Raw genomic sequence first — 24543 nt, 5'->3', positions numbered from 1 at the left:
TTTCGAGAAACAAATCTTTTGAAAAAGTGGTGGGATTTTTTTTGGAAAGAACCGTGTCTAGACGGCAGTTTTACTTTTGAAAAGCTCTTTTTCGAAAGACCATGTGGCTGCCATTATGCAAACGAAGCACAGAAAATTCAAATCCTAGCTTCATTTGCAATTTTGATCTGTCTAATTTACATCCCTCTTTCGAAAGAGGGATGTAGTTTAGACATACCCTGACTGACACCGTGACTAAAGTTTCAGCTGGTCTGCTCTGAGAATCCAGGGAATCCCTGACTGCCCCTATCCCTTTTCTGGATGTTGAGCAGATTTTCCAACAGGAGAGATTCTGAGCTATAAACTCTAATAATGTGCCTGCTGTATATGGAAGAATATTAAATTATTTGAGATCCTTTTTCTGATATTTTAATAATTTGTATACCAATTACAATCTTGGTGAAATCTGTGTAGAAGGGCTTAATTCTAAAACAATAAGGCTTCACAAATTGAAATTATTAAAATGGCTTTTCTCATTGTTTTAGGCTCTGCCATATGTTGCTCTTCTGATAGCTATGCTGTTTTTCATCTATGCTGTTATTGGAATGCAGGTAATTATGAAAAGTTTTCCCTCAAGATGGGTATATTGCCACACTTCCACTGCGGGACTGTTCTTTCCTGTGAAACTGGGGTTCTGCCCTTGACAATAAAGACATTAGGCGAATTCATGCATCTCCAAAGGATAGAAGAGGAAAGAGGGCAGCTCCCAGTCAAGTTAGGCTGGGATGAGCAACATCCTATATGGAGTGGCTTTCTTTTCTGATTCTCCCCTTCACCTGGATTCAATTCCCTTTGCTGCCACTGACTGACTATATGATTTTGGGCAAATTGTTTAAACTCCCTAAGCCTCTGTTTCTTGCCCTGTGTCTGGCTTCTCTATTTAGATTGTATAGTCTTCAGGGTATTATATCTTAATATGAGTACATGCAACACCAAGCACAAATGGACTCCAAATCTGAATTGTGACCACTAGGTTCTTCTGTAATATAAATAATACAGAAAACATAATCTCATCCAGAACAAAGGAAGATGCATAAAATGTATAATAACAAATTCAGTAATGTTGCACTGCATGTTTAACTAACTGCTCTGTAAATATGAAATAGTTACTGCGTTTTGTCGGATTTGCATTATTACAAGGAAAGAACTGAAGAAATCAGAGGAAGCAATTGTCACATCTGTAAAACCATTTTTCATACATAGAGATGCTAATTTAAAATACTGGTTTATGGTCATAGCTCATTTAAACAAAATTATATAGAATTACATAAAAAATAATATTTGATCCCAAATTTTGCCTGCAGGTATTTGGTAAAGTTGCTATGAGGGACAATAATCAAATTAACAGAAACAACAATTTTCAGACTTTTCCTCAAGCAGTCTTGCTTCTGTTCAGGTACGTATATTTTAATCTGCACCACTACCAAAGTAGGACTGTAGCTTTTTGCTGAAATTTCACTGTAAGGATTTTGATTACATAAAAAAGCCAACAAAAGATTTTCCAATATGCTAGATGTACTCAAGTAATGATATTTCTATGGTGCTACCTCATTAACTTTGAACAATGAAGGACCTTTGTTTAAGATATAAGGAATGTCCAAGTTATTACATAAGAATGTTATGTGACAGTTATTTAGATACAATATCTAATGTTTCCTGGTCAAACCCTTTTTGCTAAAATGTTTCAGACAATAAGAACAACCTTCCTTCTGTTTTAATTGAAATCACTTAAAAAGCTGAGGACCATTTGAAGACCTCAAGTGGGGTGAAGGGCCTAAAGTTTATTTGTGCTAACCCTACAAACCGCACTAGAAATCACCAGCCACAAGTCATGCTAAGTAACTCAGTGAAACCCAGAATTACATTTCCAGAAGGGAAATGAAAAACACTACTAAGCAGTTTGGCAGTTCTGTCTTATGAGAAAAAATACCTCCCAGAACCCACAAACATCTAAAGCAGAAGTTTTCAAACTCTGGAACATCTCCCTTAGGGGACACTGAGGAAAGTCCAAGGGGCTGAAAGATGATGTTGGACCCGCATGACAGGGGTCAGGGATGGAGCACAACCTCTGCTCCCCCTCCTCCAGAGTTCATACAACAGGGTACCCAGCCTGTGGATCAGTATCAACATCTGCTGCAGATGCACCAATTTACTCTGCCGGCAGCCTCCACACTCAGCACTGGCTCCACCCTCAGAAACCATTGCACATGTCTTCTCCTTCCCGAAAAGCTGAGGGGGACAGGTATTGTGTATATTTTTGTCTAGAGTGTGGGGTACTTAGCTCAAAATATATAATTGTAATTCAAAAGGGGGGCTTAGCTTAAAAAGTTTGAAAACTGTAGATCTAAGGAGGGGCTGGAAAAGGGTATCTCATATTGGCAGCCCATGCCTGGGAAGCCACGCCAGCTTGTAGTTAGGGGATCCAGACTATCACCCATCCACCTCTTGAGAACTCCAATAGCAATGGGATGGGTAGGAAAAAAAGTGTATTCTATGTCAGCATGCAACTCCCCCCACAACAAAGTGTAGCTCCATACACACCTGAATGCATTGGGTGAAGACAAGAAGGATGCTCCCCACACCTGCAGGCCCTTTAACTCAAACGGAGTATTTTAGTTGCCGACTAGTCTCATCAAAGCTCCACTCAGATTAGCAGATTTGGACAAACTACCATAACATTGCTAAGACATTATTTGAAAACCAACAGATCCATGGTCTAGTGCCTTTTGTCTCCTTTTGCACTGTCGAATGATAGAACATCTTTGCTAATCTAATGTATTTATCCAAATAGTCTATCTCTAACCCTACCATTGATATTGTAACACTTGGCCTCTTTGGGTTATTAATAAGCTTTGGTTTCTGGTCTGATTTAATTTTTTTCATATGTTTCATTTACCCCATGGGCTTTTGAGGTTAAAGATATGCTACACCATACTAAAAAGGAAGGAGGTGGGTGGCGTCAGTCACAGCCATGTAACCCCTTAGTTATTGTTTGAGATTCCATTGGAATGACAGAATGGAGAATATGGCCCATCAAGAAAACAACCTATTTGAAGCAAATTACCAGCAGATGGGCATTTTGGTGGGCCTGCCATAAATAAACCACATTTTCAGGCACAAATCAAAAAATTGCAATCACAAACAAATTACTGTAGCTTTGCAACGGTCAGTTATCTTTACTCATTTAGCATGCACAAATATGTGTTAGCCTCCCCACCTTTGGAAAATGTTGTTAATCTAGAATAAGAGTATGTATAATGAATGCTATATATGGTGTCCTGTCCGAAAGGGCCAGCCTCTTCCAGCCTTATCCTCTGTCTTCTCATTCAAGGAGCTTCTCTTATGCCAATCCTGAACACGAGTGTACAAGAAACTCTTTCACCAAAGTGATACATATGGGGAGAAGCAACTGATCTATTAGAAACAAAAATAAACAGATGAGAGAGTCCAGTCCTACAAATGTAGGTTAGCATAGTGCTTCCAACTATAAGTATGTCTCACATGACCTCAGTGAGACAATTCAAGGTAGTAAGCACTATGCAAAGAGTATAGACTTCATGGTTAACTGGTCAGCCTTAGGACCTCACCTGGCTCTTGAACATTCTAGAATCCATATTGCTTGGAGAGAGATATGATTAATTTTTCCTCAGAGACCAAATGTTCCACTTGAGGGGCTAGCTATGGGAGGACTATGGATCACAAGTAGGTGGGTTATACAATTGCCTATTATTTACCCTGGGGACCTCTTTGGCTCAGAAACCTGACTTCTGGGGAGGAACATACAAACACAGACTTTCAAATATGTATGCAGTTTTTCATTAACTACACCAAATAACTAAACAAAAGCATCAAAATACATAAAACATAAAAGAAAATGGGTTAGTATCAAATTAATCTAATTATCAGGTTGTAGGGCAGCTGACAGACTTTGCTGGGCCCTGCGCAAGATAGATCAGGGCTGTGTCCAGGCCCTGGGGCCTCTGGAGGGGGTGGAGCCTAGGGCAGAAGAGGCAGGGCCTTAGGGGCTAGCTTCCCTCAGCTAGCTCTTCAGTCCCACTCAATATGCACCAACCAGAACTCTGGCAATGATTTAAGGGGCCCAAGCTCCAGTCACTGGATTGAGAATACAGGCAGTCCCCGGGTTACGTACAAGATAGGGACTGTAGGTTTGTTCTTAAGATGAATTTGTATGTAAGTCGGAACTGGTACATATTGTAGGGGAAACTCTAGCCAAACATTTCTCCAGAGCTCAGTTTTATTCTCCCACACCTCACTTCCCTCAGTCCTTTATTCTCAAGCTGAGGTGTCTGCTGAAAAAAGCCACTCCACGTCTCCCTGGTCTACTGGAGGGGGGGCACTAGCTTCGCGTCTCCCTGGTCTGCTGGGGGAAAGCAGCTAGTGCGGGGTTGCCTCACCCCGTTTGTAAGTAGGGATCCGATGTAAGTCGGATCCGTGTAACCCGGGGACTGCCTGTAATGGGGAAATCACAGCTTTGATGTCAATTAAAGCTCCTGCTGACATTATTGGTGGTTAGATGTTAGCCAGCCTCTTCCGCCTCCTCTGACTCCAATAGAAGGGCAACATGAAACATTGCAGTACAGTTCAAGAAGACAGAACTTACTGCATTCATTATTCAAGTGACAAATTTAGATGAAATTAGCATAATTTCTCAGGATTTAACATGCAACTTTGAACCCATAATATATATTTCTGTGTGATCTTTTAAGGGTATCATCAACACTTTTAGCTTCAGGTGGGATCCCAGCTCAAGGAGACATAGTCATGGTAGCTGTCTTCCAGCTAGCATGCTAAAAATAGAATGTAGCTGTGGCAGCATAAGCAGTGGGTTGGTCTAATTGCCTAGGGTCTTAGATGGGTACATAGTCGGGCAGCTAACTCATCCCACCGCTCACACTGCTGAGGCTACATTCTGCATTTTGCTTGCTAACTCAGTGAGAGCTAATGCCAGCACATCTTCTCAAGCTGGAAATCACACCAAATGGAGTGTAGAAATACTCTTAGAAAGCAAGATTGCTTTTAAATATTGAAAAATTATCCCACAGGCACCATTTTCAGATAAATTCTGTGGATTCTAGTTGTGTGCATAAATTCTACACTACACTATCAGCCAATGCTGAGGGAAAGCTCATTCTGAAACAGTACTTTTTGGTTGATCTTGTCTTGTTTTTGCTCTACTAAAGGTGTGCAACTGGAGAAGCGTGGCAGGAAATCATGCTGGCTTGTTTGCCTGGAAAACGCTGTGATCCAGAATCTGATTATAGTCCAGGGGAAGAATTCACATGTGGAAGCAACTTTGCAATCATTTATTTTATAAGTTTTTATATGCTTTGTGCATTTTTGGTGAGTCTAGTTACAAGCAAAAGTGAGTTTAAGCATTCTGACTGGATAAAAAATTTACAACTAAAACCAAAATCCACAATTCATTTTGTAAAATATTTTTTCAGGGTTATATGTTTCTTAAGGACACCTGAATCCTTTAGTTCAAACTAAAGGCCCAATGCTACCAGCAGTTACAAGCATATACAGTAAAAGCTCTGCTATCCAGCATGTTGCAAGAATGGGGGGTGCCAGTTAATCAAATATTCTGGTTAACTACGAGTTATACTTTACCAAAGGAATATCCATTTTCAAAGAATTAGTCCACAATAAAATGAATAAAGTACAAAATAGTGTAAAGGTACTCACCAGTCCAGTAGTAGTACTACACTGCATTGAGTTGGAGACATTGAGGGTATGTCTATAGTGCAGCTAGGAATGAGCCTTCCAGCCCAGGTAGACAGAGATTTATGGTTGTGGGGCTTGAGGTAGTCTACTAAAAATAGCAGTCGGGGTGTTGCAGCCTGGGGCAGAAGCACAGCTTTCAAGTCCACCTGTACACCTAGAGTTGAGGGCCCAAGCCCCAACCTGATCTGCAATATCTAGAAAGCTATTTTTAATATGATAGCTACAGTCCCTCTAGTGTGAGTAGTGTGAGTCTGTTTACCTGTCTAGACATAATCTGAGACAATGTGGTCAGCATAATCAGCTGTGGTATCAGCTCACAAGCAGGCTAACCATTATCAAGGCTTTTGTAGGCCTCATAGCAAAGTAGAATTTTAAGGAGGCTTTCCAAGGAGGTTAGTGAGATGGCTTTCTGGGTGTTGATAAACTTCTCCCTGGCATGGGAGAAGGAACAAGGATGCTTATTTGAAAATGTAACAACTGGGCAATAGAGAGTGACGTGATGGGCCAATCAGAGGCTGGAGTTGACTTTCAGTACTGAAAGAGCGATTCTAAGTAGTGTGTGAATATGTTATGAAGGGCCTTCGAAGTAAAGGCAAGTAGTTATTGTTTGATATAATTGAGAAGAGAAAGACAGAAAAGCAATGCAAAGAGAGAGGTTACATGGTCAAAGCAAATGGAAATGATCATTTGAAAATGATCCCCATAGCAGTATTCTGAATGGGTATCAGCAGGGCAAAAATGCGTATGTTACATACAAATAATAAAAAATAACGTTATACTTACTGAAACAGAGTAATATTTATCAAATCTAGTGTCTACTAATAGTATTTAATCAATTTGAATTCTAACTCCACTGAAAGTTTAAAGCTATTCTTTCATACAAACACATCTTCCAGCAGAATGAAGGCAAATATGTGTTGAATTGCTTTTTAGATTATCAATCTATTTGTGGCTGTCATCATGGATAATTTTGATTATTTGACACGCGACTGGTCTATTTTGGGTCCACATCATTTGGATGAATTCAAAAGAATATGGTCAGAATATGATCCTGAAGCAAAGTAAGTGAGATGATTTCTCTGGCCAAATATCACTAATGAATATATAAAATTAGAGTGTGAAATACTTTCTTTAGAGGCACATGTGACACATAGTATGTATCTGTTGTAGGGGAAGAATAAAGCATCTTGATGTGGTTACATTGCTGCGGCGCATTCAGCCTCCGCTTGGTTTTGGCAAATTATGCCCCCACCGAGTGGCATGCAAGGTAGGTCTTAAAATAGGTTCCTCTTGTTTTTCTCCATAGTTCATAATTTTACAGAATGCTCAATGTGCATTGCCATGATAATCCTGTCCAGTTTCATGGGTGTGGGATAAGATCCCTCTGATAAGCTTTGATCCATCACCAAATTACTCCAGTTTTACATTGGGTTTATTTGATCTATTCAAATCAGTTTGCATTTCAGGTAATTTATTTCAGTGTACAGGTTGGACCTCTCTGGTCTGGTACCCTTGGACCCTAACTGGTCCCAAATGAGGGAATTTGCTGGAGTAGGGGAGTCCCAAGCTACTGGCCCCCAGCCCACCTCTCTTCCTTTCCCTACTGCTAGCTCTATTGCTGGCCCAGGCAGCCTTCTTGGTGGGCTGCCACAACCCAGCTCTTTTGCCAGACTGCTGTGGCCCTTGGCTCTCCTGCTGCTACATCCCCAGTTCACCTGCCAGGCTATGCTAGCCCCCAGTTATGCTACTGGGACTGCCTCAGCTCTGGCCCCAGCTCTGCTACCCAGAGCTGCTGTGGTCCCAGCCCTGGTTCCACTGCCACCAGCCCAGTAGGGCTCCCACTTATCAGCCCTGCTGCCACTGGGCTCCCAGCCGGGGACTCTCTTGTTCAGGAATATCCATGGTGCTACTGGACTATAAATGTTGCTGGACCAGAGATTCCCAGTTTTGGGAGGTCTAACCTATAATTACAGAAACAAAAGAACTTTAGGATTAAAGAAGTGGCTGTATAAATGTAACAGTATTCTATTTTCATTGTCGTATTTTATGTGTATTTCTAAGAAATTGGCTAAAACATAATCTTACCAAAGAAATACAAAACTTGGTTGTTTTTCAATAAACCTTCAGTCATATGGCATTTATGCTACTTAACGATATCCCAGCAAGAGACCACAGCAGCTTTTATACTTGGCAGTGAATTGTGTGTTTTGGTATGGAGAAAGTCTCTTTTAGAGGGCAGGCCAGCTTTTACTCAATGTTTACTTTTCGTAACTTAGTGATTGCAAGTGGCCTTTCATGTATGACATAAGTTCATCTCTCTTCTGAATGTAGGTAACAAAAGGAGGCATTATAGGGGAGAAGTCAGATTTACAAAACCCCTGCCTTTTTTCTTAACATGTCAAACATTTAATTGTAACAAAAATGCTTCTGTTTTCATTTTATATTCTGTTGCAGTTATTGCACAAAGCAGAATTCTCAGAAATTCCACTTTCAGGCCTACTCACAAGTGTAGGAGACAACACCGCATCCCTTAATTTGTTAATCATGTATTGGCGTTTGTACAAGTGGGAGCCCAACCGCCCGGTCAGTCGCGCGGCCAGCCGCCCCACTCGTGCTCCTCCTGTCCAGGTTCGGTTCCTAGTCCCATCCCCTATCTCTTGCACTGGCGTCTGGCATTTGATTCTGCAGCTGCCTCCGGGATGCGGGGGTAGGGAGGCCCGGGCCCGCCCTCTCTCATGGGCCCCAACCCTGGGCCCTAAGGACAGGTTCACCTGATCCTGTCCAGCCTGTGGGGCTAGTGCCCGAAACTCACCGGCTCCCAGCCCCACCCTGGGCTACTTCCTACCCCGCAGTCCTTCTCTGGCTCTGTCCCAGTCCCCCGGTGGTCCCGTCTCCCTCCGGGTTCCTCTGCTCCTCCCAGGCTGCCTCCTCCCTCTTTTTAAACGCCGCCCTGGCATCCGGCCGGCGTGACGTCACCAGCCTCCCACGTCGCCTCCAGCGTGCCGCCCCGCCCTACCCCGGCGTGCCTCCCGGCGCTCACCTCTCTGGCTCCTACCCCACCGCGCAGCTGAGCAGTGGTGGCCGTACAGGGGCTGCACACATCTTGTGCTTCCTGGTTGGCCCCCAGGAGCGCAAGCGCGACTGCGGGGTCAGTGTGGGGCGGATTTGCCTCCGTGGGGCGGAGGCGGCCCGTCCCATCACAGCGGTCTACACAGAGGCCTGAAACCAGTGGGTATATACTTGGCATGGCTAAGCAGTGCCTCCACTTCCACTACTCAAGCCACAGTGTTTTTTATCCGGCTAGCCTGAGGAGAGCTAGTGCATGTGTGCACAAGCAGGGGAGTCACATCCCTAGCTCATAGTGTAAACAAGGCCTTGCACCAGAACAGAGGAAATATCAGTTAGACTGAAAACCATTCTGATAGAACAAATAGTGTAATTTTGTCAAGAGATGTCACAGAGGCATGGCTGCTTAAAATGCTGCTGGCAATAGAGTAGATGACAATTCAAGTCTTGTACTAGCTGAATCAGAAATTCCGTTCCATTCTGATTCAATGAAGTTGTCACTGTTTTTCCATTTAGGCTGGCAGACTTAATTAAATGAGTGTGAGATGCATGATCCTGTGTAAAGTACTCTTGGAAAATGTAATAGCTTTTGCAAGTTGATTTTGATGTGACTGTTAGGTGGGCATGCGCATGAATACAAATAACTGAAACAAACTAATTGCAAAAAACAATGAGCTAGATTCTCTCGTGCAGTGCATCTGCTTTGTGCTGCGCTCCTGGCACAATCTGGTCTTAACAGTTGTCAAATCTGCCCCTAAGAGGATCCCCTCAATATAGGGGAATCTTGGTGGCAAAAACCAGAACAGAGGCTCTTGCACCAATTCACTAATCTCCCCCCCACCATTGCGCGCAAAGAAGTGGCCAGGAGGCATTGCCAGCAGAAAGGTTGTGTAGCCAGCAGTCCCTTGCACTATTCTGATCCCCAGCTGCATTTTTCTGAGCCTGTTAGCAGCTGAAACAAAAGACAGAACTATGTAGCACTTTAAAGACTAACCAGATGGTTTATTAGGTGAAACAAAAAACAGGACTATGTACAGTAAACTTCCAATAATCCGGCACCTTTAGGACCCAGGGGGTGCCGGATTATCAGATTTGCCGGACTATCAGAAGGGGGGGCTATGAGGGATCTGGGGTGGGGGGGTGCCACCCCAGATCTCTCATAGCCCCCCCTTCCGATAGTCCGGCTCTGCCCCAGGCATCCCTGATTCAGCCGCTGCTGGTCAGTTTCAGCAGCAGCTGAATCGGGGACGCCTGCAGCAGAGCAGCTGGAGTGCTGCCGGGTTGGTTCGGTAGCGCCGGCCCTTGGCGTGGCGAGACCAACCCGGCAGCACCCCAGCTGCTCTTGGGGACACCTGGGGCAGAGCAGCTGGGGTGCTGCCAGGTTGGTCCCGCAGCGCCGCTCCTCGGCGCTACTGGACCAACCTGGCAGCACCCCAGCTGCTGTGCCCCAGGTGTCCCCAAGTCAGCCACTGCTGATACTGATCAGTGGCTGACTCCAGGAAGCCCGAGGCAGAGTTGCTCTGCCCCGGGCTTCCTGGAGTCAGCCGCTGGTCAGTTTCAGCAGCGGCTGAATCGGGACGCCTGGGGCAGAGCAGCTGGGGGGCTGCCGGGTTGGTCTGGTAGCGCCAACCCGTGGCGCTGCGAGACCAACCCGGCAGCACCCCAACTGCTCTCTCCCAGATGTACCCAAGTCAGCCGCTGCTGAAACTGACCAGCGGCTGACTCCAGGAAGCCCGGGGCAGAGCAGCTCTGCCTTGGGCTTCCTGGAGTCAGCCACTGGTCAGTTTCAGCAGCGTCTGAATTGGGGACAGTTGGGGTGCTGCTGGGTTGGGTCCCGCAACCCCGAGGGGCAGTGCTACGGGACCAACCCGGCAGCACTCCAGCTGCTCTGCCCAAGGCGTCTCCGATTCAGCCACTGGTCAGTTTTAGCAGCAGCTGAATTGGGGAAGCTGGGGGCAGAGCAGCTCCAATGGTCTGGCTGCCCGGAGCACTTCCGGGTTCCTGATGGTGCCGGACCATCAGATGCTGGTCCATCGGAGTTTTACTGTAGCACTTAAAAGACTAACAAGATGGTTTGTTAGGTAATGAGCTTTCCTGGGCCAGACCCACTTCCTCAGATCAATATGTGGAAGAAAATCGGCAGAACCTTATATACCAAAGTGATACAATCAAAAAAATGAATGCATGTGAAATTGACAAATCAAATTTTAGAACAGAGTGGGGGTTAGGGGAGAAGGTTAGTGTCTGTGATGTAATGACATAGGGGTGACAATAGGGGAAGTTTCTGTGAGGTAATGACATTAGGGGTGATAATTGGGGAAGCTATCTTTGTAATCGGTGAGATAATTAGAGTCTTTGTTTAAACCCATACATAACGTGTCCAATTTAAGCATGAATGACAATTCTGAAGCTTCTTGTTGAAGTCTGGAGTTAAAGTCTCTTTGAAGCACTATGCATGTTTTAAGGTCATGGAGGGAATGGTCAGTCTGGCTGAAATGGCAAGCAACAGCTTTCTCTCTGTGAGAGAGTCTTATGTCTGTTTTGTGTGCACTGATTCTTTGGCGAAGTGTCTGAGAAGTTTGTCCAATGTACATAGCAAACGGACACTTTAGGCACATGATGGCATAAATTATATTTCTGGATGAACAGGAATATGTATTCTTGATCTTGTAACTGACATGGTTAGGTCCAACAATGGTGTGAGCAGAGTAAATATGTGGACAAAGCTGGCACCGGGGTTTGTTGCAAGGGAAAGTTCCAGGGTTGGTATTAGTGTGGTATGTCCTGTGGTGTAAGATAGAGCAGACCTCAGACTCCTGTAACTCAGTGCCAGGATCATGGTACTGCAGAGACAGAGGCAATTGGATCAGGAACATACACTTTTGCATACACAAAGCCACATTTGCATCACACTGCCCAACCTTTCTGCTTTATGCAATTGCCTTTCCAAGGGTCTGGCCTGATGTCTGCAAGGGAGCTTAATGAATAAAACGTGAAAAGCACCAAACATTTTGAGCTTTTCTGGGGGAAAATGGTGTTAATAATAATATCCTCTATAAACTGTATTCAAGTTAGATGGATTTTTGGAATGCCATGGACCATTTGTAGTCTCAGGCAAAAATATTCTCTTGCAGAGCAATAGACATTTTATCAGCTAAAGGATGTGATTTTTTTTCTCCGTGCCTTCTTAGGTGTTATTCTTTTCATACATTTCAGCTTTTTAGATAAACAAATACAATTAAACATTGTTGCTCAAATATAGTTGCTCAGAAATTAATTTTTATAAAAGATTTATTTTGTTTTCTTTTTGTTTCCATTTACAGAGGTTAGTAGCCATGAACATGCCTCTGAACAGTGATGGAACAGTCATGTTCAATGCTACATTATTTGCCTTAGTTAGAACTGCGCTGAAGATCAAAACAGAAGGTAAGATAATATAAGTGAAAATGATACTGTGTATGTCAAAATACTGGTGAGGAAAAATTCAGGAGATGTGATATTCTACGTAATTCCCTCTTGCTGTACTTTAGCAAGCCTGAAACAGGTTTTGGATTGTGGGTTATATTCCTGAATGGCTGGAGCATTATTTTCTTATTTTGAGGGTTAGAAATTGGATGAGAATGCTGCGGTAGAGGCCTAGGGTGGAAATCGTTACAAAATCATATTTGGTCAAAGATACTGGCATATATTGTGGAGGCTGAATATGAGTGGGTTTAGCTGGCTTTTATCACTGCACATTTAAAAAAAGGTGTTACAGTTTCACTAAATGGTTTGTGTTAACTATGCCCTAGAATAACTTCATCCTTTTCTGTCATTTACTGTCTCTGTCTCCTTTTTCCTTCCAATTGTTTGTATTTTCAGTTTTTTGTATTCCAAAGTATTTCATTACATATTGCTCCCCATCATCTGGTGGTGCCTCCATTCCCCCAGAAAACTTCATATTCCATTGCCCATAACAAGCTGCTCAGAATAAGCCTCTTTACGTAGCACTGTGGGCACTCTCATGGCTGAGCTCTGTGCTGCAAGAGAAGGGACTCTTGCTTCAACAGGCTGCTGTCTGAGCTTGAAACCTATATCCAGAAGCTGTTCCCATGATCAAATGGATTTAGGGCTCAGCAGGAGAGAAGGGAGAGCACCACACATTGGCTTTGAAAGAGTCACCCATTGCCTTTGAGCTTGGAGCAACTTTGCAGTGGAAGCAGGATGGATCCAGGACCCACTTTACACACACTGCATCTCTCCTCTTTGTCTGCTTCCCCTAGACTAGTGTAGTAATAGAGGAGTTCACCATGGGGGCAGGGGACTGGACTCGATGACCTCTCGAGGTCCCTTCCTAGTATTCTATGATAGGCTATTAAAAACTAACAACCCTGTTTCAGGGGAGCCCTGAGCCCATGACTCACCTGCAAGATGGTCACAGGCTACTAGTGGTCCACTGACCACACTTTGAGTATCACTACTTTAAACTAAACAATTCAATGTAAGGACTAAAGAATCATTAATTGAAGCACTACTTGAAATGTAATTGTTTTCTAAGTTACATGTAGCATAATCATTATGTCTGTCTGTCTAACAGGTAACCTAGAACAGGCAAATGAAGAACTTAGAGCGGTTATAAAGAAAATCTGGAAGAAAACCAGCATGAAGCTCCTTGATCAAGTTGTCCCTCCAGCTGGCGGTTAGTGGGATAAACTTTACAATAAGCTATGTTTGGTACATTTTAGACTTTATAAATCATGAGGAAACTAGATATTGTGTAGAAATATTTCAGCGTAAAATCAGAACCCTAATGTCATTAGCCAACAGTAAGCTATAATGCTAAAATAAACATATAGAATATTATATTTTTGTTATGTTAGATCATATAATGACAGGGCTGATTAATACACCTTTCTTAAATTGAAAGGAAACAAAAAAGAGATACTTTATATTAATTTTCTTTTTTGCAAAAATACCTGTATTAGCTATACAATTGATTTCAATGCATTCAGCAAGATAAAGAGCTTATATTTTGTACTAATTAAGCTTACCATTATGTTTTTGCTTATATTCTTTTATATTTTGAATATTTCTGGCAGAAAACTAAAATCTTTGTATTTCCTGTTTTAAAAAAATAACATTTTGCTAAATTTATAAAGCCAAAAGGCTCAAATCTTCACTCTGTTACACTCGTTTAAATTCAGAGCAATTCCACTGTCTGCAGACAATGGAGTTGGTCCAGATTTACACCTGAATAACTGAGATTGGAATATAGGCCAAAGTAAATAGATTTTAAAATTCCACTGATTTCAGTACATTGGGAAGAACTATGAGGCATGTACGTTACTTATTACGTACTGTAAAATGACATGTCAAATCTTTTGTTATATATGTATATATAAATATATACCTATTATATATATATATATATATATAGCTTTTTTAGACTATACAGATGCATAGTAAGATACTGTAGGGTTAGATGACTGTTTTTTACTTGCTTTTTCAAGTTTTAAAGGTGCAGGATCTGTTGCACAATATCATCCATACCAATAATATAGTCAGACATCCAAGAAACCGATCCATTGTAATAATCTGGTATGTTTTGTAGCTTATACTTTCAAGACTGATCAGACTCAGGTTTGGAAGCAGACTCAGGATCCCAGACTCGATGGTGATGGAGGCTGATCTCTCTCTGAAGGTGACATTCATAGTCTAGGGAAGAGAGAACATGCTAGCTGCACTGCTCTTCAGCATGATTAAAAAAAGCAGCATTAGCTTTGGCGCTGGAGGGAGCCACTTGCTACTGGTGAGATGGCTGCCAGCTAAAAATGGGGATGATGCCAAAAAATAGACAATTGGACTTCCAAAAGGGGAAATGATACTGCACATTTAAAACAACCTTTTTGTCTGTGTTCTACTCTCTTCTTTTTAGCCTTACACCTGAGTGCTTGCATGGCATATATGAATTGCTTTGTTATTGTTGTAACTATGTGCTTGAGCTTTTTCTGCAGCCTCTCTGTTCCTTTCAACTATCAGTCTTTCAGAATATTCTGAAGCAATTCTGTTTTAGGGTGGTGGCATGGAATTAGTGTTGCCTCTTGCCTCTTTATTCCCCTACGTTTTTATTGAAATATGGATGCATGCTTCAAAATAGCTCGCTGTGCCTGTATAAATTAACAGAGAATCTTCAAAGATTATATTCTTAGAATTAGTCTTCTATAGGTGCACACTCTAGTTCACTGTTTAAACTTCGGTTTCATTTCATTGCTGATTACAAGCTATATATTAACTTTCAGTTATACTAAAATCCATTGCTAGTACCATAATACTTACTTTGAAAATGTAATTCATCAGTGTAGCTAGGTTGAAAATTTGGATCATAATTAATACTGTTAAAAAACAGATTGTCACCAAAGATTTATAAAAGTATAGTATAAGAGCATGTGGTCAAGTCCTTTTTCCAGTTACTAGACAAGATCAAATCTTTCTGTTTCAGTCCTGTTTTCTTTCTTTGCAGAGCCTAGTTAATATAATTTTCATGAATAAGTAAATACAGAAATTAATGATGTTTTATTCTACTGAAAGGAGAAAAGTGAAATACAAGTATTTTACATTCAAATCTTCTATGAACGTAAAATATTTGGTATACCACATAAAGTTGTTCTTACCTAAACTGGATATTCAATAGAAAAATAAGATATGGCAATATAAAAGCTAATAGTTAAGTAATAGTCTCTAAGTAAGTCTTTAATCAAATATGAGCAAAGTATCTTGGTTCTATATTTCAAAATCTGCTACATTTATGGTATTTAAATAGGACAAACCACAATGTTTCCCCAGGGTTTTTTCTCTTGGGTTGTACTGATGAAGGCTAGATCTTTTAGTAGGCTTCTACATGCACGATACCACCATAATAGGATCAGAACCAATCAATTCTCTGATTGGCAGAATGGAAAGAAACCAAAATACATTTTTTGAGCCAAGTAGATGCAATGTGAAAAACTAGCAAGAATTATATTACAAATTGATGTAAACTGATTTCATTAAATCATTAGTAATTAACAACTGATTTCAGCTCAAGAAAGTCCCTTGCAAAAGACTAAATATGAGATACATGCTGGGTTTAACGTTAAATAATGTTATTAATCTAAGAAAATGTAGGACAGAAGACATACCAAGACCTCCTGAGGTCCATCTCCTTTTTGGAAAATACATTTTCCTATAAATCCCCCCTTCCTTTGCCAGTTCTCTTTCACCTGACACTTTCTGCCTTGTTTAAAAATGTGTTTCACATAAATAATTTCGTTTGCTCCTCTTTTGGCTGTAATTACAAATCTATCCATAGTGTGGTCACTTCTACTTAGCTGCTTCCCTGCTTTTCTCTAGTTACGTGTGTTACCCTAAAAGAAAATAAAAAATGACTTTCTGTAGCCTAGTCTCAAACTTTGTGTGCCAGGTTTCCACGTACAACTGATTGTGCCTGATAAAGTACATGTGCGTCTCTTTTGCACACCGAGACTGCAATTTACGTACACAAATTGGGCAGCTGGAAACTCAATCTGTCTAATTTGCACATAAAAAGTAGGTGTATGCCCATGCTTCTGGGCACACTCAGCTGCTGTGCAAAAGTGGCTACTGTGCAGCATCGTGGACTGGCTTGAGGCATGCTCGGTGTGGCCCATATTGTTTGTGATATAATGTCTCTCATTTCTATTCATTTGTTCTTTTCACAAACCAGTTCATATATTATTTCCTTAATAGCTCTGTTCAAATACTGGAGAGGAAATAATATTAAGGATGGGGAAAGATTTCTGTGAGAGTCAGACCAATATATATTTCAGGAAGTAATGGTCTTCATTAAACTAAAAAAGAGAGGTTGAGATTAGGTGCCTTTCAGGGAAATCTTATTAACAGTCAAAACAGAGCAATTAGTCAGTTGAACAGCTGCCAGGTGCAACAAAGAAAGTGACCACAAAGGCCAAGTCTACATTAGGAGGCAAAGTTGAACTAAGGTATGCAAATCTAGCTACGTGAATAACGTAGCTGGAGTCAATGTACCTTAGTGTGACTTGCCACAGCATCCCCACTATGTAGGGTTGATGGGAAAATTTCTTCATCGAGTTCCCTTTCTCCTTGTGATCTGGTAGAGTACCAGAGTCAACAGGAGCATGATCAGCAGTTGATTTAGCATGTCCTTACTAGACCCACTAAATCGACCCCCTAGAGTTCGAGCTCCACAGTATCCATCTTCCGGTAATTGAAAAGATTATGTAACTAACTTCAGAGCCTCAAGGAAAAACATTCTGCCTAAGGACCTGAATCTATGCAGTGATGTGCTCTTCCTGTGAGGAGCTGAGACCTCTCCATTCCCGTGGCAGCCAGTGGAAGTTTGGGAGGCTCAATACCTTTAAGGAAGCATCAGCACTTGGCAAGAGCAAGTTCAAGAATAAGAGACTTCCTGAAACACACTGGGCTCCTAACCAAGCCAGTTTAAACAAATTAGGATTAGGTTTTTTTCTTGTTGTTCTTTGATACTTTTAAAGACACATAAAGTAAACACCTGCACCAAATATATCCTTATTATATATTCACTGAACTCAGTGATGTTACATCTGAAATGAATTTGGCCCACATCAGACTTTGCTGTCACCAATACTTCTGAAAGGAGCTTGTTTTGAATAGTAGATGGGTTTAATTAGTTTTCTAAAAAGACATCAGAGTACTGAAACTCTCTATGGAAACGGTCCATCAAAATGAAATATTATGTACTCTTACAGTAGCATTATTAAAAGAAATAAGTTAATTACACTTAAAATCTTAGAGGATACCATATTACAGTAGAACCTGTTAAGTTTTTGGATTTCTCATATAATGCAAAGTCAAAGAGAGATTTCATTTTATTCAAAGTAATACTGCATGACCTGATATATATAAAAAAGACAGTGGAGCATTTGCAATGTGTGTAAGATGGAACTCATTATATGTTTTCCGCCAAAAGTATGTTACAGTGTGACTACATATTATACAGTGTTTGTAGAGTCTTTCTCAATTCAGCCAATAGAAGTTAAGAACGTAAGAGCACAGGAACATAAAAAAGGCCATACTGGGTCAGACTAAAGGTCCAGCTAGCCCAGTAGCCTCTCTTCCGATACTGGCCAATGCCAGATGCCCCAGAGGGAGTGAACAGAACTGGAAATCATTAAGTGATTCCTCTCCTGTCATCCATTCCCAGCCTCTGACAAACAGAGGCTAGGGACACCATTCCTACCCATCCTGGCTCATAGCCATTGATGGACCTACCCTCCATGAATTTATCTAGTTCTTTTTTGAACCCTATTAAAGTTGTGGTTTTCCCAACATCTTCTGGCAAGGAGTTCCACAGGTTGACTGTGCGCTGCATGAAGAAAAACTTCCTTCCTTGTTTTAAATCTGCTACCTACTAATTTCATTTGGTGACCCCTAGTTTTTATGTTATGGGAACAAGTAAATAACTTTTTCTTATTCACTTTTTCCACACCAGTCATGATTTTACAGACTTCTATGGTATCCCCGTTTAGACTCCTCTTTTGTAAGCTGAGAAGCCCAGTCGTTTTAATCTCTCTTCATCTGGGACCCATTCCATACCCCTAATCATTTTTGTTGCTGTTTTCTGAACCTTCTCCAATGCCAATATATCTTTTTTGAGATTAGGCAACCACATCTGTGTGCAGTATTTAAGATGTGGGCTTACCATGGTTTTATTTAGACGCAATAAGATATTCTCTGTCTTATTCCCTTTCCCTTTTTTAATGATTCCTAACATTCTGTTTGCTTTTTTTTACTGCTGTTGCACATTGAGTGGATGTTTTCAGAGAACTATCCACAATGACTCCAAGATCTTTCTCTTGAGTAGTTATAGCTAAATTAGTCCCCATCATTTTGTATGTGTATTTGGAATTGTTTTTTCCAAGTTATAATTGTCCCTACTAACTCAGGTCCTGAGACGTATTAAGCACTTGTCTTTCACAATGAGGTCAATAGACATTACAGATAGTCAGCGCCCATCAGGATTTGGCCTACTAATAAGCAAAGTAGACTTTGGCATCGCCAACATTTATAAGCACATCAGTTCCCCTTGATGCATAATACTGCGTTAATAAGCAGCCATTTTCCAAACAGGTTTATCACTGCATTAAAAATGGCAATAGAAGAAAACAGCAAACAAATAAGGCAGCAAACTTCACTCCATATAAGTCCAGGAAAGTAAAGAATACCAAAAGTGGATTTTTTTTTTAGCAATAAGATATTTGTGCATTTCTAATATGCATGCCTTACTAGGACATCAAAAGTCCATATTTGAATGCTCCAACTGGCCTTTAGTCTCATAAAATGGGCATGTAACATAGTTAACTGCTGAGTTGAGAACTTGAATGTGGGATTTGGATATCTTAATAAGGCACGTGTATTTGAAGACTGGGCTTTCCATATGAAAGTATGGTATGGTTCACAAAAGTGACTGCTTAATACGGTACATCTTCTGAATTGTAGTTAACTGACAAAGCTTGTCTTTACCTTTATTAGCATTTCAGAGTCAATATTCTACTATAAAAAACATTATGTTCTGCACCTACATACTACTATTGTTAGCAGGTAGCTAAGGAGTAAATTCTTTCTTCAACAAGACTCTGATTAATTAATTTTGAATTTATGAGGGATTTGCCCTTAAATTCTTATTTCGGATTTTTTGTTGTTGGTTGGCAATAAGATAATAAGCACATATAACCTAGCTTGTAAGGTGCTCAGATACTATGCAGGTGGAGCAAAAGTGCAGAAACTTACACAGACAGATAAATAGATTAGATGCCACTTTCATGGTGCAGTTCAAAAATTGTGTTTTGATATGTTAACTGAGCAAATTAGGTTTGGTAGGAAGTAACTGAGCAAGAATAAATAAAAAAATAGGAAATCTTCTTTTTGTAGTCATTCTTCTGAGCATATTCAATTTCAGTAGCTCTGATTTTAATACATTTGTTCAAAGTAACCAAAGCCAGTAATTCAACTCCTGTACAGATACTAACATGTTTATGATGTTATTAAAAAGGCACCTTTTTAGAACTTAGCAAAATATTCTATTTTCTTTTACTTTAAGGACTACTTCACTTAATTCTAATATTGAGCTTGCCTGTCTGCTAAAATACTGCTTTATGCTAGGGTTAGGCTATCTTATTATAAAGTAAAAGCATAGTGCTTATTGCACCCATCACATTTGTTTTCCTGAATCAGATGTGAGTATATAGGCTATTGGTGAAATGTGCTGACATGGGAGAGATGTGTCTGGTCTGTTCATTTAGATGATGAGGTAACCGTGGGGAAGTTCTATGCCACCTTCCTGATACAGGACTACTTTAGGAAATTCAAGAAACGCAAAGAACAAGGACTGGTGGGGAAATATCCTGCGAAGAACACCACAATTGCTCTGCAGGTGATTTTGTTTTTACATTTTAACTAACCATTTTGTAAGCTTATTTGAAATAGCAGGTAGATGACTGTTCATGATTGCGTAGTACCTCGAGGATTTTATGTAAATGACACTTTGAGTTCTTCGATCATCAAAAAATAAGGAGTTTTTCTGTCTTTAACAAGGTAAGTGCAAAATGTCTTTCTTTGTGTGCTGCTAAAACAGTAGCAAGCAGTTATAGCAAAACTGCTTATGTTTAATAGATTTGTTGCAGAAATTTGAGACAAAGCTGATCATATTACGTTAGCTAAAATGAAGTGTCATCTTCTCTTCTTCATTCTACCTTTTTTAAGTTACTAGATTTTTTGCTTGTGTTACTGTAATGGTGTACAGCAGGAACTCTCAAATATTTTCATAGCACATGCCATCTCTTAATGGGCAGATTATCTTAAGGAACAACCTTTTCTCCCATAGCTTATTGTCCTCTTCCTTTCCCACTGATAGTCACATGTACCATCTCCTCTCCTGTTTATGATTATATAACCTCACTTTGGCAATTGTTTATATGGGAAAGAAATATTCAAGTGCTTTTGGCTATCTTTTAAAGCAACTTAGCAAGCAGTTCCATTTGATCAGCCAGCTTTCCACAAACCACGCATAAGTAGTTTATGGACTATTGGGCCAGAGATCATTATTTGGAAATTTATGCCTTAGGAAAATGCCATCTAGATTAGTGAACTGGGCTTTGAAACAAAAGGCTGCCCTTGTAAAACCTGAGTTGTTACACACTGCTCAGTTAATGTTGGACCAGGACTTTCTGACATTCAGCTCATGCTAGGTAGATATCTATGTAGTTTATGTGCTAACTTCTTATTTTGATGTTGAATCTTAGTACACTACCCAAAGAAGCAGCTAGTACCACAGTTTCCACCAGGGAGTATTTTAATGTGGTACACATATTGTTTTCTTAAGAACTAGGTATTGATTTGTAGTTCAACCTAGCAATAGTTTTAACTGTTTTATGTATGTCGGAAGTAAGTGTGTGTGTGTGTGTGTGTGTGTGTGTGTGTGCGCGCGCGCGCGTGTATGAACTTGTGTCTATATTGGATGAGAATGAGACTTGCTATTCCTACATGGCTCATGTGTACTGATATGTCCCTTAAGGATCACTGGAATGGTTTACCCCTCTGAAGCACCTTGCATTCTGAGTTGACCTATAGGTAGGTGGGACAGGCCAGTATTCACTATAGCACCTAGGAAGTTGACATATGATACTAGGACATGCTAGGGCAGAAAAACCATGTATTTGTGTATCAAAAGAAATAGTGGGAGACTGAGAAGAGGCAAAAACAAAAGCAGTGAGTCTGAATTAGGAGAAAAAAGAAAGGCATCAGAGAAGCATGGGAGGAGAGATCAAAGAGGAGGGTGAGTGGAGGAGCCTGAGAGATCGTGGGCCTGATGCTGAGCTACCTTACACTGTTTGGAGTCCCACTGACTTGAATGTGAGTGTGTGGTTGTACGTCTGATCAGAACATCTCCCAGAACAAAGGAGAGGGGCTTACATGAGATGAAAAACAGCAAGGGAGCAGGACCTTTTCCCTCAACTGTGGGCAGTCCTACTCACTGTCTAAATCTCTTAGCTAAGCATGGTGTATTCTGATCAGTAAGGAGAGAAGAATGTAATAATAGGTTCAAAATTATTCTTCTCTCATGCTTTCAACGTACCTTTCCACATTTTTCCTTTCCTTTGTCTGGAAAACCACTGTGGAGAGAGATAGAACAGCACTCAGATTTCACTGAACTATTCAGTTTATGAAATCTTTCCCTAAATCAGATGGACTTGTGGGTATGTCCACACTTGGAGCTGTGGATGCTACTTCTAGCTTCATAATCATCCTACCTCTCATCGAGCTAGCATGCTAAAAATAGAGTATGACTGCAGCAATGTGAGCTGCAGGACAGGTTAATTGTCCAGAGTACATACCTGTCCAACACCCTACCCACGTACTCAGAGCGTGCGCTGCCACAGCTACATTCTGGTTTTAGCATGGAAGATTTAAGAGAGTTAGTGTAAATGTGTGTCCTTGAGCTGAGAATCACACCTCCAGCTCGAAGTGTAGACATGCCTTAGAGTAGTATAGCTTTCTTGTTATGATCCTTTCTTACTACTGGTGACCCTCTTACTGGTCTGACTACTGTACTGGAATTCTTTAAAGTGGAAATCTTACATCTCCAGGCTCCAAAATTAGCTCACCTTACACAAAATGTTTTATTTCCTTCTGATCCTAAAATATCTATCAGCCTTCCAGAATGAGGAGTTGAACACTCATAAAATGGCAAATACTTGCAATTCTCTGGGTTTGCTACCTGGGTTGTGTGTGCACATGTTCCACCTTGGATGTCAGTGCAGCCTCTGTGTTCCACCTCCCTCTACTATGCCTGCCTGTTTGACCATGAGAGGATATTTCAGGTTGATAGGATTCTGTTTCCCCTGCTGTGTATTTGGATAGCCTCCATGTGACCACTAATAGCATGAGTCCTGAGTGAGTTTTCAAGCCACAGTATCAAAATAATGATTTAATAGGCCAAGTCTTGCCTGAAGCAGCTGCCGCCACCCTGCTGCTAGACACTTGGGCCATGGTGGTCACACCTGCACTACACCTCTTCGCATTAGGGATGTCAACGTGTAGTCTTCTTGGTTAATTTAGTCAACTACATGCACTCCTGTCCTGCTGCCTCTTTATCAAAGGTGGCAGGTGGGGTGAAGGAGGCAGGAGCTGGTGCCTCTGACGAGCCAGCTTTTAAGCCAGCTCCCCACGAGCACTGGATCCCTTTAGAGCTGCCTTCCCCCTCACCCTCATGGGGCTGCCTCTGATAGAGAGGCAGCTGCATGGGGCGGGGCAGGAGGGTAGTCAGGAGCCAGTAGATGTGGGAAGCCGGTTTTCAAGCTAACTCCCTGCATGTACTGGCTCCCATGGAGCCACTTGCCCCCACCCTATGCTCTCTCTCTCAGAAGCAGCAAGGAGGAGGGGGATGGGCAGGTAGAAGCCTGTGCTCCGAGTGAGCTGGCTTAAAAGCCAACTCCCCTTGAGCACTAATTCAACCCCCCCACCCCACACACTGCTGATTCTATCAAGATATCCTATAGTAATAGAAATGTAGCCGTGTTAGTCTGGTGTAGCTAAAGCAAAATGCAAGACTATGTAGCACTTTAAAGACTAACAAGATGGTTTATTAGGTGATGAGCTTTCGTGGGCCAGACCCACTTCCTCAGATCAAATAGTGGAAGAAAATAGTCACAACCATATATACCAAAGGATACAATTTTAAAAAATGAACACATATGAAAAGAACAAATCACATTTCAGAACAGAAGGGGTATGCGGGGGGGGGGGGGAAGGAGGAAGGAAGGTAAGTATCTGTGAGTTAATGATATTAGAGGTGGGGAAAGGTAGATATCTGTGAGCTAATGGTATTAGAGGTGATAATTGGGGAAGCTATCTTGGTAATGGGTAAGGTAGTTGGGGTCTTTGTTCAATCCCCCCCATGGAGAGTGTCGAATTTTAACATGAATGACAGTTCAGAGGATTCCCTTTCAAGTGCAGATGTAAAAGGTCTTTGTAGCAGAATGCAGGTGGTTAAGTCGTTGAGACAGTGTCCTTTCTGGTTGAAATGGCAAGAAATTGTTTTTTCTTTGTGATCCTGTCTGATATCTGTTTTGTGGGCATTAATCCTTTGGCGAAGTGTCTGAGACGATTGTCCAATGTACATAGCAGACGGACACTTTCGGCACATGATAGCATAAATTATATTTCTGGATGCACAGGAATATGTGTTCTTGATCTTATAACTCACTTGGTTAGGTCCAATAATGGTATCAGCAGAATGAATATGTGGACAAAGCTGGCAACGGGGTTTGTTGCAAGGGAAGGTACCAGGGTTGGTATTAGTGTGGTATGTCCTGTGGTTGTTGGTAAGAATCATCTTGAGGTTAGGTGGTTGTCTATAGGGGTATGTCTACACTACAAAGTTAGTGGAGCGCTTAGTTCGAACTAGGTAAACCTCATTCCACGAGGACTAAGCCTAGCTCGAACTTACTAGTTCGAATTAAGGGGTGTGTAGCCCCTTAATTCGAACTAGTGGGAGGCTAGCCCTCCCCAGCTTTCCCTGGTGGCCACTCTGGCCAACACCAGGGAAACTCTATTGCCCCCCTCCCGGCCCCGGAGCTCTTAAAGGGGCACTGGCTGGCTACAGTGCCCGTGCCAGGTGCAAGC

At 41.5% G+C, this 24543-nt stretch overlaps 1 protein-coding gene across 1 annotated transcript in view; it reads left to right on the top strand.

The window, feature by feature from the left end:
• CACNA1D (calcium voltage-gated channel subunit alpha1 D) overlaps window positions 1-24543 on the top strand; it is a 365513-nt gene that overhangs the window by 288525 nt on the left and 52445 nt on the right. Inside the window, exons 32-39 of the mRNA XM_075938914.1 lie at window positions 525-590; window positions 1344-1435; window positions 5241-5400; window positions 6718-6845; window positions 6955-7051; window positions 12174-12276; window positions 13427-13528; window positions 20163-20293. Of these exons, the coding sequence (XP_075795029.1) occupies window positions 525-590; window positions 1344-1435; window positions 5241-5400; window positions 6718-6845; window positions 6955-7051; window positions 12174-12276; window positions 13427-13528; window positions 20163-20293 (879 nt within the window). The remainder of the gene's footprint in view (window positions 1-524; window positions 591-1343; window positions 1436-5240; window positions 5401-6717; window positions 6846-6954; window positions 7052-12173; window positions 12277-13426; window positions 13529-20162; window positions 20294-24543) is intronic.

Source organism: Pelodiscus sinensis, chromosome 11 (assembly GCF_049634645.1).
Source record: "Pelodiscus sinensis isolate JC-2024 chromosome 11, ASM4963464v1, whole genome shotgun sequence".
NCBI classification, from domain to species: domain Eukaryota; kingdom Metazoa; phylum Chordata; order Testudines; family Trionychidae; genus Pelodiscus; species Pelodiscus sinensis.
Note: the sequence above shows the minus strand (reverse complement) of the source record. Positions and strands in the feature narration are given on the sequence as shown.